We start from the raw sequence: 15,872 nt of genomic DNA, 5'->3' as shown, positions 1-15,872 counted from the left end.
CCATTAAAAGGACCCAAAAATTCTATCCTATTTCAGAATCCAAAATCCTATTTCAGATTTTGTGGACCAGGACGTTTTGGCTCATGATCCCTATTTCTTTTACCCTTGTTGTTGCAGGCAATCCATTTAACATTATCAGCAAATGTCATCTCTCGTCCAATCAGATAGGTGAACACTCGAACCTGGAGAGACAGTAAAGTATATAATCAGATGATGATGAACACCACTCATCTGTCACCTCAGACAGTTTTTTATAAACGCTGTTAATGATATGTGTTTGTTTGCTTATAATGCATTTCACTGGTGTTTACAGTTGTTCATGCTTGTGTGTGTACTTGTGTGTCATACCCGTCGCTCTGGCCAGTTGAACTCTTCAAAAACATCCTTGAAGTCCTCCATGGCGCCGTCTGTTATCAGCATGATTGCCTGGTTACACAAGCTTCCTTGGCCCAGTGCTGCAGCCTAAACACACACATGAATGCACACAATGTGTTTTCATTGCTAACAGTGCTGTATATTGTTAAGATCTAGCAGCTGCCGTAGTTGTTGCAAAGGGGACACAAACCTCGTTAAGGATTTTGAAAGACTCCTTCATTGCATTTTTAACTTTGCCTTCTCCTTTGACATGAAGCTCTTCAACCAAAAGCTTGAAATGCTGTAGAGAGATATACAACAAACTGTCAAATAGATATCTGTCACTAAGTCATGGGTCTTTTGGTAAATATGACCACAATATAAAAAAAATAGCAAAAAACAATAGACTGGGGGAGTGGGAGCAAGAAGGACATCATGAGGGAGTGAGTGAAAGATTGTAAGGGAGGGATTATCCCCCGGCTCCCTGGGACTCTGACCAATTACAGCAAAGTCACTACAACACCAGGAGGTAATCAGGATTAATCAGCGTGCAGGCACAGATACACTCGCACACACACTGACAAATGGCTGCGTTGTTGTGGGTTCAACCACCTTGTAGAAAGCAATAGGACCTTCGTGAGACTTTAATAATCCCTTACAAATACAAGTAGACTGTAAATGTTGTGATTATTGCTGCATATAAATGATATGTGACAAAGGTGATTTGTTAAAAGGTTTTAACCTTGCAAAGTGAAAACAGCAATCAACTACAATTATAAAAAAAAAAAAATAGCTGAACCAAGACACCTTTTTCTTTTCTCTTGTCTTTTTCTTTTTTACAGTTACGTAGGAGTTACTTAGTCATCCAATATCTGACAAAACTGATAATTACAGTGATTTCAAAACCACACACCTCAGTCTCTTCTACACTGTGAGTGGATAGATGAATGAATGTGTATCTTATATAACAGCCACAAAGATTCTCCTTCTGTAAATGTGTGTGTTCCATTATGAGTTTTTTTTGCATAAGTCTGTCAGCCAACATCTGTAAGCCCATTGTGTTACAGCCTAACCTCGCTAGGCCTTTGACCAATCAAAGCCCCACTGGCAGGTCACATGGCCTACTTAAAATTGTCAGCGGCCAGCGACCTCACCTGATCTGCGATGATGTGAAGGGGATAGAAAGTAGGGCATACATCCAACACAAAATGCGTGCACACACACACACACACACACACACTGATCAGACTGAGCAGGTGTTGGTATATAAAAAACAGAACAGATGATGAGTTTAAAAAAAAAGAAAAGCAAGTAGCAGTGAAACAATGAGATGTTAATGGTGTTGTACATGAAAATGCAAAAAAAGAGAGTGGGATGTTGAGGGACAAAAAAACAGCAAAGGGAGAGAGAAGAGAAAATAGTGACATGGCTTTGTGGAGGAGGAGGAGGATGCAGGGAGGAGGAAGAGCAAGGAAAATATCAGCATTCTTTAAACACTGTAAGACTCAGGGTGCAAATTTTCTCAGCACACGTGAGCACAAACTGGTTCTGAGGGTTTCATCATGAAATCCTCTAACGAACAGGTGGAAATCCAGACAACACATACACTCCCTGTGATGTTTTAACTGTGGTCACAGCATAATCTTTGTCTTTGGTGGATTAGAGAGATAACAGCTTATGATTAATAGGTTAGCGGAGGTTACGTGAATTAATTAGCTGCTGTGAGGTTGTGTGTGTGTGTGTGTAGATGTGTATTCCTGTAGTTGTGGGGGCAAAAATCACATTGTGGGGACCCACCTTACTTAAGGGGACAAAATGCAAGTCCCCACAACATTTATCATTAAATATTAGGGTGAAGACTTACTTCACCAAAAGTAATGGAAAGAAGACTGTGTATGTCTGTGTGTGTGTGTGTGTGTGTGTGTGTGCGTGTGTTACCTCTCTGTTATCCAGATCAGCTTGAACCAGCATGCCCTTAAAGCAGGGCTCCACGTAGCGAACATAGTCACTGTACTGGAGAGAGAGATCAAATACGTAACCCAGTGTGATCAGTAAGTAGCATCTTTAACAGCCAGTAGAATTGTCTCTAATAACAGGTGATGATTAAGAGTTATTGTCACTTGACTATTTTAATATTACATTCATTTACTCCGATTCAGATTCAGTGTGGATTTTATTGTTAAATCTGGATATTCTAATGTGGTGTTCATCTTAAAGTTCACTGATATCAAATTCGAAGTTCAAGACAAGTCAATTTACATGATGATTTTCCTCACAAGAAAGTGAAGACATCCTTTTTCTGGCTGAAGGAATCTCATTTCAAACCAATAATAACAACCAGTTTTCATTTTTTGCTGCATGGTCACTCCGTCGAAAGGAGTGTAGCTTTAAATTCTGTGTATAAAACAGCTTAAGGGCAGCGGATTTGCTGCAGGCGTATGATTACACACACAGTAATACCAGGATAAACCATGCTTATTACACCGATTTGGAGTTGTAGGGCTGCACATGGCCAAAATCCTGAAAAACCTAAAAACGAGATGAAATTTGAAGATTTGATGTTAGGATAAACTGAATGTTTCATGTGTGTATTTGTGCCTCTTTGCATGTATCTACTCCTGTCTCCATACCCGCGCATTAGCTTATCTTGTTTATTTGTGTTAAGGTGTTAATCGCAAAGTCACGCTCATCAGGACTTAGACAATCTCTGCCTCTGGTGAGCCTTGTGTGTCCTTACAGCTATGATGTTAACAAAGTCATTTTCTCCCAGTGTGTCCAGGATTGTGTTGATGGTGTGTTTGGCTATGGTCAGTCTGAGTCCCTTCATGCTGCCGCTGACATCCACCACGATCACAACATCTTTAGGAGACGTGGCTGCCTGAATGTACCTAGAAAGAAAGGAAACAGTAAAAACATTTGATTTTTATGATGATATCAACCAAATAACCCTGAGGCACAACAGGTGTAGACTTTATTTACCAGTGGTCCAGCAGACAGACAGAACAAGCAGAGTTCAAGTCTTATCCTTTTATTTGTTCCTCTTTTCTTGCATCCATGCGTCTCTTTATCTCCTTATTATCATCCCCTGACTTTCCAAGCTCATTAACATCAATGAGATTTTCGCCACAGCAGCTGTGATCTGCACCTTTCCAGACCTGAACTGTCCTTGCTCCTTTATTTCCATCATGTTCTGTCTGAGGCCCACACAGAAAGCTTCTTGAACTTTATTTTACCAAAAACACTAATCCAGCTCTTATTCTAAAAGACATTTTGACATGCCACAGGAGGAAAAAGCACAAGTGTAAATGATAATGTTGGCGATGGCTGAATTCCATTTAGCTGCTTCAGTTTCAGGGTCTTTGAAGCAAACATAAACATTATCAGGAACACCTGTGCTTTCCCTACAAGTCAAAATGTCTGCTGTGATGAAGGCCTAGTATCGAGATCGGTCATACACAGTAGGGGGCTACATTTATAATTTCATTCATAAGAAAATATTAAACATGTCTTCTTTCCATTATTGTGTATCATATGACACAGCCTACACCTCTAATTGAGGTACATGGTAATAGGAGTTAGAAACCTTGCTTCTGTCTCTCTACTTCTTTAGTTTAATGGAGCATACACTTAGAGGTACTTAAGATTAAACCAAAAGTGTAATGGATAAGGGTGGGGAAAAAAACAAGGTGACTGGAACGACTAGTCAGACAGACTTCTCCTACTGACAGCCTCTGCTAATGATTGCTCAACTGGCTAAACAATCGCTGGTATGGACAACCTGGAGCCAAGGCACACTGAAAATACAACAGCTATAAACATTCAGTGATTGCCCGATGGTGCGTAATGACTGCTGGCTACTGCTGGAGTGTTTGAGCCCAGAACTGTGGTTTAGGAAGCTGAGTTGCTGTGGTTCTTCACTTTCATAAGGATTGATGGCATCCTGAGAAGCACTTAGAAAAGAGAGCTACAACCAGGATCCAAAATTACAAAATAAACTTTTTGGTCTATTTGCCAATGGCCATAGCACTGCTTCAACCTTTCAAAAGGTGTTAGTAAGGAGGAAGAGCTACCAGTTTCTGTTCCTGCAATCAAAAGTGACCACGCCATTTTCGTCTGGAATCCACTGGATCCCTGGGGAGAGAGAGAAAAAACCAGAGAGATTTTGTCACATCTGATGCTCACATGGTGCTTGGCTGGTCGACGGGTGAACAAATGGACACATGGATGAACAGTGACAGACTGTCAGATGAGGGAGAGATGGATGAGGTGAGAGATGAGTAAAATAAGCTTTTTCACAAATCCTCAGCTAATTACTCCTCTCTCTCTCACACACACACACACACACAGGAGAGAATTCACAGAGCAGCCATATTGTAGACTGACTCATCACGTTTGACAGACAGTTTCCTGCACCGTCAGTTGCTGTGTAAGTACACCCTTTGGCTTGCGTAGCTGAATGTTTATCTACAGCCCCGTTCATGTTGTCTTAACACTGTGCCGACGCAAGAGAAACATGCAGCCGACAAACGCTGAAATTGTGGTGTGCGAGCACGCATGATGAGCGAGGGGAGGCTCCGAAGCGCACGCACCTGGGTACAACCTGAAGAAGCCTGTAGAGCTGCCAAAGTATTGCCAGGTGAGGGTTGGATCTTTCTGGAAGTTATCAATGAACACTTCATTTAGGGCCTCAGACATGTAGGCTCCATTCAGAATATCTGGATCTACAGAGAGAGAGAGAGAGAGATACTGAAATTGATGTTTGACTGACAATCAGATGTGTTGTATAGTACGTGTAAGATAATGCTGGCTGTGTGTGTGTGTCTTTGTCATTGAGCTTCTGTACCTCTGTTATAGACATTAGTGGGGACCTGTATGTTGCTCTGCTGAGTGTTGACTGGTAATTTATTAAAGTGCTCGTTTTCTTCCAGAGGAAATTCTCCTCCCAGTGGCAGTGGGTTCCCGTCCTCGTCCACCGTGTTGATCAGCATGGAGTTATAGTACTCAAACTAGACAGAACAGTAAAGGATGATGTGCTTATGTATTATTTGATGATGAAATACTGAACACATTTTTTTTAAAAAGGGCATTTTACAGTATGCGGCCATATTTTTCCTTTGCAGTCGACCATAAAAACATGTCACCTTATTTTCTTATTTGCTATTACTAAAGTCTTGCATGCTTGACGTGGAGGAAGACAAATACGTGAGCACAATGATAGCACATAATCTTCTATATACAGTAGTTAGGACTATAATGTGACTTAGTATATCTGGGATATAAATGAGTGAACTTTTCTTCAAATTAGACTCTGCAGAAGCTCAAAAGTCACAAAGGTGAATGTTGTGTTACCTCCATTGTGTCGTTGTACTCGTGGTAATAGTCAGCATCCTCTGCTGCTTCGGCCAGCCTCTGTGATAAAAAACAGTACGTTAAGGTCGCACTCTGCATGCATTATTGTCCATGTGGGAAAGATTGTCAGGTCCAAGATTGCACACACTAAACCTGATGCTGTGATTATAACTGGCTGCACAAAGTTGTGTCTGCATGTCAGGTTGGTTGCAGAACATGTCACTGTTACCTTCACAGACTTCATCTTCCTCCCGAGCATCTCCTCCATCTCCTCAGCAAACTTTTTTACTAGCTCCTCTCCGTCCACTTCTTCTATCTTCACCACACCCTCGATATCCTTGTATTTCTTCAAAACAGACACAGCTGGCTCATCAGTTAAAAGCTTCCAATAAAGACAAACAGAAATGTAAATGTTCTTATATGTCGCCTCCATCTTACATAATGATACTGTATTTTTATATTAGCTTACATACAATATCTTGCTTAGATGTCCAGTGGAAAGGAACAGAAACAGAGACACACAGAACCGTAGAAAAGCAGATCCTGGTATTATACAACACACACACACACACACACACACACGCATATTTACAGTTTGCAGATGGGGGTCAAGGCCCGACTTCATCCCCTCCCCAATCCCCCCTGTAATCTGCAGTATGACTGACTGATACCACAGTGCACCTCCTGACTGACATCTGTGCATGCTTTAATAACTGCATTGTGTTTTAGGATGGGTTTGTGAGGCAGGTTTAACTCAATTATAAATTACTTCACTAAAGCTGGCATTAAAGACATCAAATCATATTGATATGTTCCTGTTGTTAAAATGGATATCAAAATGATTAATCAACAATTAAATAAACAAAAGTCTTATTTCACATTGACCCAAACACACTGCACAATAATAGTGAATGTTAACAATGTCAGAATGAAATCCTCAATGTTGTTTTAATGTTTGTTTCCAATTTTAAACTGGACTGGCCAAATCTCAGATCAGGCGTTTAAACACAGAGAAGTGCAATGTGTGTATTTGATTCATTTAAATGTATTATAGTGTCTGCTAGATGCAGGTGTGCTTGTTCAGTATTTATTAACTAAAGCAGCTATATATAAATGCAGCCTAAGGGATCAGACACTGTTTGTTTCCTGTGGACTTCGACGTTAATTTCCTGCACTGGTGGTAAAAGCATTAGTTGCAATGGCAGATGACAGATTTCCAGTAAAGTTACAAAATGCCGTAACCTGTAGACAGAAACACACATTCAGACAACTTGAAAAACTGGGAGTAAAAACACTAAAAGCTCATTTTCATCATTTAAAGTAAAATATGTTTTGTTTTTGCTTCCACAGTATATGCCTTACAAAGTCATTTACAGGGGAGATGAAGCATGAACTGAGCAGATAAGAGGGACAAACAGATACAACATGAGGATGATGAACAGCTCTCTTCACCCTCTTAGAGCCTACTAATAACAACCATAAAAAACAACCTTACCAACGAAAATAACGCTGCAATAATTTTTTATCATCGTCAAACACTCAGCGTCTTATTCAGTTTACTCAGGCAAGACTTTAGAGTCACTAAATGTTCTACAGATAACGAGAAAGCCATCGATCAGACAGCGGCGGGTGATTAATGGCTTCTTGCTGCTGGGATTATACTATTGGGTGCTTCTTTTACAGAACATCGCCCAAATGAAAAGATAAAGGGTGCAACCATGAGAAATATAGGCAGCATTATATGGAAATACTGCTATTGCTGATACTGTTACTACAGCAACTGCTACTGCTGCTAAAACAATATCATCACTTTCACTGCAACTGTTTCTGGGCCTGCGTGATCAAGTTGGTCAGTATTTTTATATCACTCCAGAAAATTGTTTGTACTGGCAAAACATTGAGGTTATCTGAGGTTAATCCAGTCCACGACACAGACAAACCAAGCAAGGTGCTCTCTCTGATTTGGAAGAAATTGGTTACATTTATATGCCATAGAGGGAGATGGTCACTGGGTTCATGTCTCTGTGAATACACAATTTGTGTGTGTGTGTGTGGCAGATGGTGAAAGGGCCTGCTAGGGATTCTACAGGGTGGCATGCAGAGGAAGACCACACATCCTAATTACTAAAAGACACACAAACATGCACACACACACATACATACACACACACACGCACACACACAAGCATAACTTCCTCTTTAGTCTCCAAGGTAAACCAACCAAACACAATTCAGTCAAATCTTTCAGTTCAGTGTGCTAATGTCTGTGTATCTCGTCCACAAAAAGTAAAAGTTGTGTGTTGTGTGTGTGTGCCTGTGCATAATCTGTGTGTGTGAAATAAGTGTGCCATCATGTTGTTTTCTGGGCCATGTGCAGATGTTGTACAGCAACTGTATACCAGCCAGTTGAGTTCCTATTGGCCGATGGAGGGGGGGGGGGTACTGACCCTCAGTCTGATGTCATGTTGTTATGTATTTTATATCCAACTATTACTGTAAAACAAACTCATGTCTCTGCATTTAGATTTGTGATCAGAAAATGACTGTAATCACCATCACCTCTCTACATTCTCTGGTATGGCCATGTTCTGTATGCTAAGGATGATCAGTGAAAGGGGATTAAAGCCCCACCACAGCCATCATCACCTCCCCCTCTGTGGAACTGAGTTGTCTTTTCTGAAATGGGAAGTTAGTGAAACGCAGTCTGATGCATAATGACTGACCTCAGAAAACCTTTTGAAACTGAAATGCCTTGAAAATTAGCCTCTGTGCGTATTTGTGTGCTTCATATGCGCTTGATCTCTCACCTTCTGTAGCAGTTTAGCTCCAGAGTATCTGGCTGACAGGGCGGCTATCTCTTTGCCGAAGGATACGGCCCACTGCTGCACGCTGGACACATGAGGAAACATGATCAGTGACAGATGATCAAAGCTGTTATTGCTGTTATTGATTGATAGAATGCAAGAAATTAAAAGGCAAGGCAAGCTTATCGGCGTACGGCATTTCAACAACAAGGAGATTCAAAGAGCTTTACAAAAGATAGATAGAGGCAATTAAGACAAGATATAAAGACTAGCAACAATAATAACAATTTGTAGGGGTTTCGATCTGAAAAAATTGTGAAACAAATCATATGAAAAAAAAAACAACAACATAAAAACATGAGTTAATAAGACCGTCTGCTTTGAAGGTGACCATGAACAAACACTGTAATTCATGTCAGGAGGTTATCCTGCATTCCCCAATAACAGATTAAAACAGATTACTGTTAAGGTGACAGTAAAAGCTGACAGTCTGCTGGGTCAAGGGGTTACTCTGTGCTCAATAACATGCAGTAACTCTACAAATCCTCCATGTGAATGCAGCCAAGGTAAGGTAGTCGAGGTTAGAGAGTAGACAGGATGTGACAGATGGCATAACCTATGGGGAGTCAGCCAGCTCGCTGCTAGTTAGCGGGCAGAGATGTCACGGACAGCCTGCCAGCCTCGGTACTGAAAACTGGCTGATGATTTGTTGACTTGTTGATATGTTTACACAGGAATATGAGTGTGGGTTTAATCTTAAATGTGAGGGGGGTGTCGCATTGTAAATATTCCCATCAAAGGTCTTCTTGACTCTTGCCTTGAAATGAGTCAGATCACTATAATTGTTTTAAGGAAGCAGCAAGAAAATGTTTTGACAGTTAAATGAGGAACTGATTCATTTAGAATACAAAAACTGAAAGGTTTGCTCCACTCTCGCTGTCATGCCTGTTGCCTTGGGCTAAAGCACCACCGTACAGGCCAAGCAAGGTCAGATTAAGACACGTAGGTCAAGCACAGTAATTAACTCTTCACCAAAAGGGCAAAAGCCACCAACTGTGAAACTGAGAAAACATGTCTGCTTCTACTGAACAAGAAAGTCATTACTTTGCCTAATTTCATTTTCAGGAATCACAGCTTTTGTGTGCTGTTGGTGTCTCATGCTGTCAGCTGTCTGTTTCACTCGTGACAGCAGAGCGATGTTCCATCCAAGGCTAAAGATTTGATTGTCTTGACCTGAAATGTTCGGGTCAGGACGTGCTAACTTCCAGAGCCTGTAAGGGCCCTCCTGCCTAATCTGCCCCAGGCAAAGCAAAGCATTTTGGGCTCTGTGACCTGTGTTGGCCTGCTGAACCCTGCTGTCTCCAGAACTTTAATCTCTCTCGGTCACATCAGCTTGTCCAGAGACACATACACACACACACACACACACACACACACAGCATTTATGGTTTTGGCTGCTAAATCCATTCGATTGACCAAACTGTAATTAGTGCAACTACAGCATTCGGTTACTGCGAGTATACTAACGTTTTTTTCTCTCCTCTGTCCCTCTCAGCCTCGTCCACTTCAGCAGACACACACACACACACACACACGACCACACACACAGTTAATAGGCTATTGTGGACTGACAGCACTGTATCGATTTGCTAGTGTTTTAAGTCAGCAGGAGGTTTGAAAACTGTTCAGGGAAAACAGATTCGTTTGGCTTTTGGAGAGCAAACAAAAACAGCCGTTCCCAAAGAAATATAAATAAAAGTGAAAACAAAACACATTAGTCATTATGAGTTACTGCAAGTCCCTTGTGTAAAAGCCATGTTTGTGTTTGGGAAATGTGGAGTAGTTAATATTTGGTTTGCACTGTTTTTCCAACAGTAGTTTCCAAAATGGTTTTATAATAAAAGGCAAGCACATCCTCTGATGTACAAACAACATTAAAGAGTATTTTTATATAGAACCAACACATTGGCAGTGAATTCAATTAAATCCAATCCATTACATGCAGGCTGAGTGAGGGTAAGTTAGAAACGTTTATACTGAAGGGGACTTCATTTATTTGGTAAATTTCAGAGCCTATAAAATGGGATTCATCTCCAAAAAAAAGGTTCTTTGGAGATGAAGACATTCCATCCACCGACCAACAGGGAAGAAGTTTAGTTTTAACCTGCTTGGGAAAACATTTACGGACAGGTATGAAGCTGTCTAAAGATATTGTTGCTAAATGTGAATGGTCTTAACGCACAGGAGAAGAGAGGAAAGGCCATAACAAAACTTAAAACGAAAAAGTTTAAGAGCCACTTAATCCAGAACCTGAGAAATTTAAATTAGGGGTTCATATAAACAAGGGCGTGTAAGAGGGTTTCAAATTTATGAACTAGAAATGTGTTTGTGAAGGGAGCGCTCGAAAAAATGTTTCTGTGATAAATGTATACTTCACATCTCTACACCTGCCTGTCAGAAAAAGACAATCTGGAGGATTAATGTGGAAATATTAATGAATCTTATGAATGTCTATACAAAATTTCACGGCAAACCTTTCAACAGTTGCTGAGACATTTCCCTCAGGAACTGAGGGAAATGTATATGTCAGCTTATTTGGCTGTAAAAGGCTGTATGACAGTTTGGCAGAGAGCTCCACCCCACAGGTGCCCATATGGCCCATACGTATCTGTGTGGGGTGACCAGCCAACACAGAAAGAACACTATTGACTCATCCATCTGACGTATGGCTTCAGGAAGGGTAACGCTGCGTGTCCACCGGCCAGCGTGTCCACAGGGAAATGACCTTGTACAATTGTTGTTGTAATGTCTTAATAAACCACGCGGCTTGTAATCGTGTAACTTGTATTTTTCTTCTTAAATGGCAGAATAGGACAAAATAATAGCAACTAATTGGGTGAATTTAGTTAAAAGATTTGCAGATTTTGATTTATTCTACCTGTTACATGCAGCATATTGTAGTGAGAGAAGTGCAAGAGATGGACAAGCTACTTCTGCAGTGTTTTACACCCTGATCAGACTCAGTCAAGCTAAGATCGTTATAATGAATGTTGTGCAAATCGTAAACCGCACAGTAAACAAATGCAGAAAGTGAATATTTTCATTATTTGAAGTGTATGTACAGCTTTTACGCCGATGTTAGAAATTGATCTGACTGAAATGGTTCATCCTGGTGGTTCGGTCCCCGGGAGGGTAAGAAGTCAGCGTCAGGGTTTTCTAGCACAAATGTGACTCACGTTTCTGGTGAGATCTTCATCTGGCCATCGACCATCAGGCACAGCGAGCTGGAGAGGATAATCCACAGCAGCATCGTCATCAGCCTCCCCCTGTGCGGCCCACTTCTGTCCAATTTACTGGCGTTCCCGGCGTTCCCCCTGCCCCAGTGATTCATCCCTACAGCTGCTGCGATCCACATCCGTCCAGCGATTGTTGTGCTCTGGCTCCAAGAGAAAAAGATGAAATCAGGACAGTGCAGAAGTGAGGTAAGAAGTGATCAGGTCACAGTGCAAACACAGAATGAGGGAAGCATTAAAGGTGCGATGAAGTGACTAGTGATGTTCATGTCAGTGGGAGTAAACCCCTAATAGTGGCTTACATCCAATCTGTGGTTTGTGTGAAAATCAGTAGAAGAGTTTTTGAATAGTTCATCTAGAGAATTCTACTTTTTCTCAGTAGAAAACAAAATCTTACCTAAAGTTGAAAGATCAGAATTGAAGGATATAGTTTGCACATTTGGTATAACCACAAATTTACATACTATCCTTGAAGTTACTCATAATTGCTGATTTTTTTGAGTGCTTCAAGGTAGCGAGAACAAGCTGCAAACACAAGAGATTTTAACAGCACTTTATGCATCCAGCAGTTATATACCAATATTAGCCTTCTTTTGGAGTTTCCGTTTCTGGCTTCCTGGCAAATGCAAGTCCAACATTTACTCTCATTTAGGCCCGTTTTTTGATCTCTGCCGACCTCTGAGAGAAATATCCTGTTCCACCATATTAACCGGCTATCTGCTAGCTTTGTCTGTCTGTTGTTTGGTCCTGAACACAACAACAACTACGTTATGAAAGTAGTGAGAGTGAGTGTACCAGTAAAGCTGTGGGCTGTCAGACTGAAACGTTGTGCTAAAAGAAGCTAAAAAGCTCCACAGAGCTGAGGGTTTATTTTTTATGGGTTTGTCACTACAAGCCACCAATGTATGTTAATGTGCAATCATAAAGATACCGAATGGGATATCATATTTGTGCTACGAGGATAGTGAGTAATTTTGAATTAGAGGGGAAAAATGTAATCGTTATAAAAATGTAAAGCTCCAATCTGCAGTTTTCTCAAAGACGTTCATGCGCAGCTCAGATTTTGAGACTCTCCAGAGACTTGAAGAAAGGCAGACTTTGAAACAGAGCAGCGTAAGACACACGAGGATCCACAGAGACATGCAGAGAATCTGTGGCAGTCTGAGGTCTGCCCTGCAAACTATCCAGGACGCTCCGACGCAACATCCAACAACAGAGAAACAAGCATGTCATCCCAAAAGCGGTCACAGGGTTAATGCTTAGAATGATACTGAGAAACCACAGCCTTTGAGCAAAACGACTTTAGAGCTGCTTTTCTTGCGAGAAGCAAGACTGAAACAATCCCATGTGCTGTCCAGAAACGCAGGATGCTAATTTTAAAAGAAACACAAGTTGGAGCCCAAAAGTGGGTTTCAGGAAGATTAAAATACTTCCCCAAATCATTAGTGACAGAATGGTACAGAAGATTACTCACTATGTCATGTGGTTAAAGCTTTAAAACCATTTCCTGTGGGACATGAGGGTCTGGAAAGAAAGTTCAAATGTAACAAAAAATAAAATGTCTGATTATTTGATGTCAGCTCGACTGTTTGGAGTGTAGAAAGTTCTTGTCTCCAGTGTCAAAGGTCACTTTTGCACACCAGGAGTCACAACAGAGTCTTGTCATATTCCTGCACCTCTTAATGCTGTTTCTACGCCTCCCATCATCCACTTCTCTCCTCCATGCTCCCTCTCATGGTTCTGAGGGATACTGTGGGGGGAAAAAAAAGCAGAGCGATTGAAGACTTGGGTCGTCCCGGTAAAACTTCCGTCTTCACTCGAGTTCAGTCCTTGTTATGAGGCGGCGAAGTGTCCCCAAGCAGAACAGAAACACACACACACATTTATTCCCAAGAGACAGTTGTCCGTCGTCCTTTTACTTGAATAATTTCGCCCTTTTCTTCAAAGCCAGAAGACTCTAAACCAAAATCATGCAGCACGGAGACACGAATACGCTACCAGGTGGAGAGCAAGATGGATGGATGGATGGAGTGATAGTGGGACTTCCTCTCTCTCTCTCTCTCTCTCTCTCTCTCTCTCTCTCTCTCTCTCTCTCTCTCTCCAGTGCATCTCTTCCTGCTCTCTGGCACCAGTTTATACCATAATCCAGGCAGGATTAAACCCCTCCTCCTTCCATCCCTCCTGCTCTCTCTCTCACACACACGCACACACACACACACAGACACACACTCTAACATAAACACTCTATCTCTCTCTGACTCTCTCTTGCCCTCCTTATCTTTTCTCTATCGCTCTTTGACCTACAGTCTTTCTAGTCCTGCTCTTCTTTCCAGTGGTGTTTCTCTCCCAATTCTGTCTTCCACTTTTCCTCCTGTTTCTCGCACATCTATGATTTCCTTCTTAATCTTTCTCGTGGTGTCTGTTTTAACCGAGAAACTGAACAAATGGAAGACAAGGTGGTGATGGTCGGTTTTAACTGAAGTCACGGTGAAGATGAGAGGAGAGCGGAGGAGAGGAAAAGAAGCTAGAGGAAGAGAAAAGTAGAACCTGGAGCGAATGGGAAAGAAACATGGAGTGAAAGAGAAGAAACTCGAAAGAGTTGGGGTGGATGGTTGCAGTTTCATTCGAAGGAAGTCGTGATTTGGGGAGGGAGTCACAACTTGGCTGACACAAATATAAACACACTGAGACACCTAGTGGACTCTTATTGCCTCACACGCATGGACACACACACACACACACACACACACACTAACTCATGTGGCCACCGGACTTCTCACAGGCTCTTGCATATGTCCTCTTCATCCCATTCCTGAGCTCAAACCAACTCAAACCAAATTTTACAGCTGCCTGTACATTCAGTGATTCGAAACTAAAATATTCAGACCAGAACTCATACAGTTGATATGAGCATTTAAAGGTGTTTAAATGCCGAGTGATTAGGAGTTTAGAAGATAGAGTTTAGTCAGTGTCTGTATTTCACGCAATAAGCGCACAGCATGAACTTTTCCTAATTCATACTTTTCTTTTATGGTGAGATAAAAGCTCCAACCAAATGAATGTAATGTAATACAATTATCAGCCATGCTAACATTTTTTAGAGAAATGTGACGCTGAAAGGACAGCCAGCGCTCAAATGTCTGCTGTCTGCTGCTGGGACCACTGAGCTACATTTAACTAAGCACCAGTGACACAAAGTCAGACATACGTACAAAACACACACACACAGAAACACACCTAACCACGCAGTGTAAAGCTAACTTGCTTATGACATCACATATTATAAACATGTACGCTCACACAGTAAAACATCTGCTCGTGCTGTTTGTGGAAATTGAAACACACACACGAAGCAGTAATACTGCAGTAAGGCGTGTGTGCACATTTATGTACATCCATGCACACACACCAGCAGTGTGTAACAGCTGTGGGCTCCTCCTCCTCCACTGACCCAGATCACTGATGGTGAGGATGAACTCTGAGCCCCACTTACACACACACACATACACACACACAACATGGATGAGCTCTTTGTCATCAGCAAAAGCAGTTTCATGTCAAATCTACTCTGAATGCAGAACTTCCACAGTCAGTAAGTTAACAATCAAAAGCCCCCCAGCCTTAAAACTGAAACACTCTGTTGAGATTAATCAGAGTAAACGCTTTTATCCTTTGCTGACTTTCCGTACTAAATCTGTATCCATCACAAATGGATGTATTTTGCAGCAGAAGGCTTTCAAACCACCTGCAGGTGTGAATGTGACAGTGCTGTAATGTGCTGTTTGTGTGAGCGCCACCATGGACAGATCATTTACACACCGCGGGTTCCCCTGATCTCCTGTCTAATGCATGCCAGGGTTGGATTATGAGTGTGGTGGAAACGAAGAATTTAAAATCAGCACAGTTACAAAAAACAAAACAAACAACCCCTCCCCCAAAAGATAAAGATAATACAATAAACTTATATATTTTTGCAGTTTTGTTAGGAAATTGAATTGTCATTCTTGCCTGGTCTGATTGTCGATAATCTTGGTAAAAACTTTGATAGTCCAGTGAAAGATTTTTTTTTCAT

The 15,872-nt window shown here is 41.4% G+C and overlaps 1 protein-coding gene across 3 annotated transcripts in view; it reads right to left on the bottom strand.

The window, feature by feature from the left end:
- Positions 1-13,837, bottom strand: part of cacna2d4a (calcium channel, voltage-dependent, alpha 2/delta subunit 4a) — a 79,998-nt gene extending 66,161 nt beyond the window's left edge. For 2 of the 3 annotated variants that reach the window (XM_046379299.1, XM_046379300.1), the window contains exons 1-13: positions 13,275-13,836; positions 11,744-11,943; positions 8,511-8,592; positions 5,933-6,049; positions 5,704-5,763; positions 5,198-5,360; positions 4,944-5,075; positions 4,425-4,485; positions 3,092-3,242; positions 2,293-2,367; positions 566-655; positions 349-462; positions 104-182 (exon numbers count right to left, since the gene is read on the bottom strand). In XM_046379299.1, the coding sequence (XP_046235255.1) occupies positions 104-182; positions 349-462; positions 566-655; positions 2,293-2,367; positions 3,092-3,242; positions 4,425-4,485; positions 4,944-5,075; positions 5,198-5,360; positions 5,704-5,763; positions 5,933-6,049; positions 8,511-8,592; positions 11,744-11,922 (1,303 nt within the window). In that variant the 5' untranslated portion in view covers positions 11,923-11,943; positions 13,275-13,836. Of the gene's footprint in view, positions 1-103; positions 183-348; positions 463-565; positions 656-2,292; positions 2,368-3,091; positions 3,243-4,424; positions 4,486-4,943; positions 5,076-5,197; positions 5,361-5,703; positions 5,764-5,932; positions 6,050-8,510; positions 8,593-11,743; positions 11,944-13,274 lie in introns of all 3 variants that reach the window. The other variant, XM_046379301.1, reaches the window with a different exon arrangement.
- Between the last annotated feature and the right edge of the window lie 2,035 nt (positions 13,838-15,872).

This window comes from Scatophagus argus, chromosome 22, assembly GCF_020382885.2.
Source record: "Scatophagus argus isolate fScaArg1 chromosome 22, fScaArg1.pri, whole genome shotgun sequence".
NCBI lineage: Eukaryota > Metazoa > Chordata > Actinopteri > Scatophagidae > Scatophagus > Scatophagus argus.
This window is presented reverse-complemented; position numbering and strand designations above follow the sequence as displayed.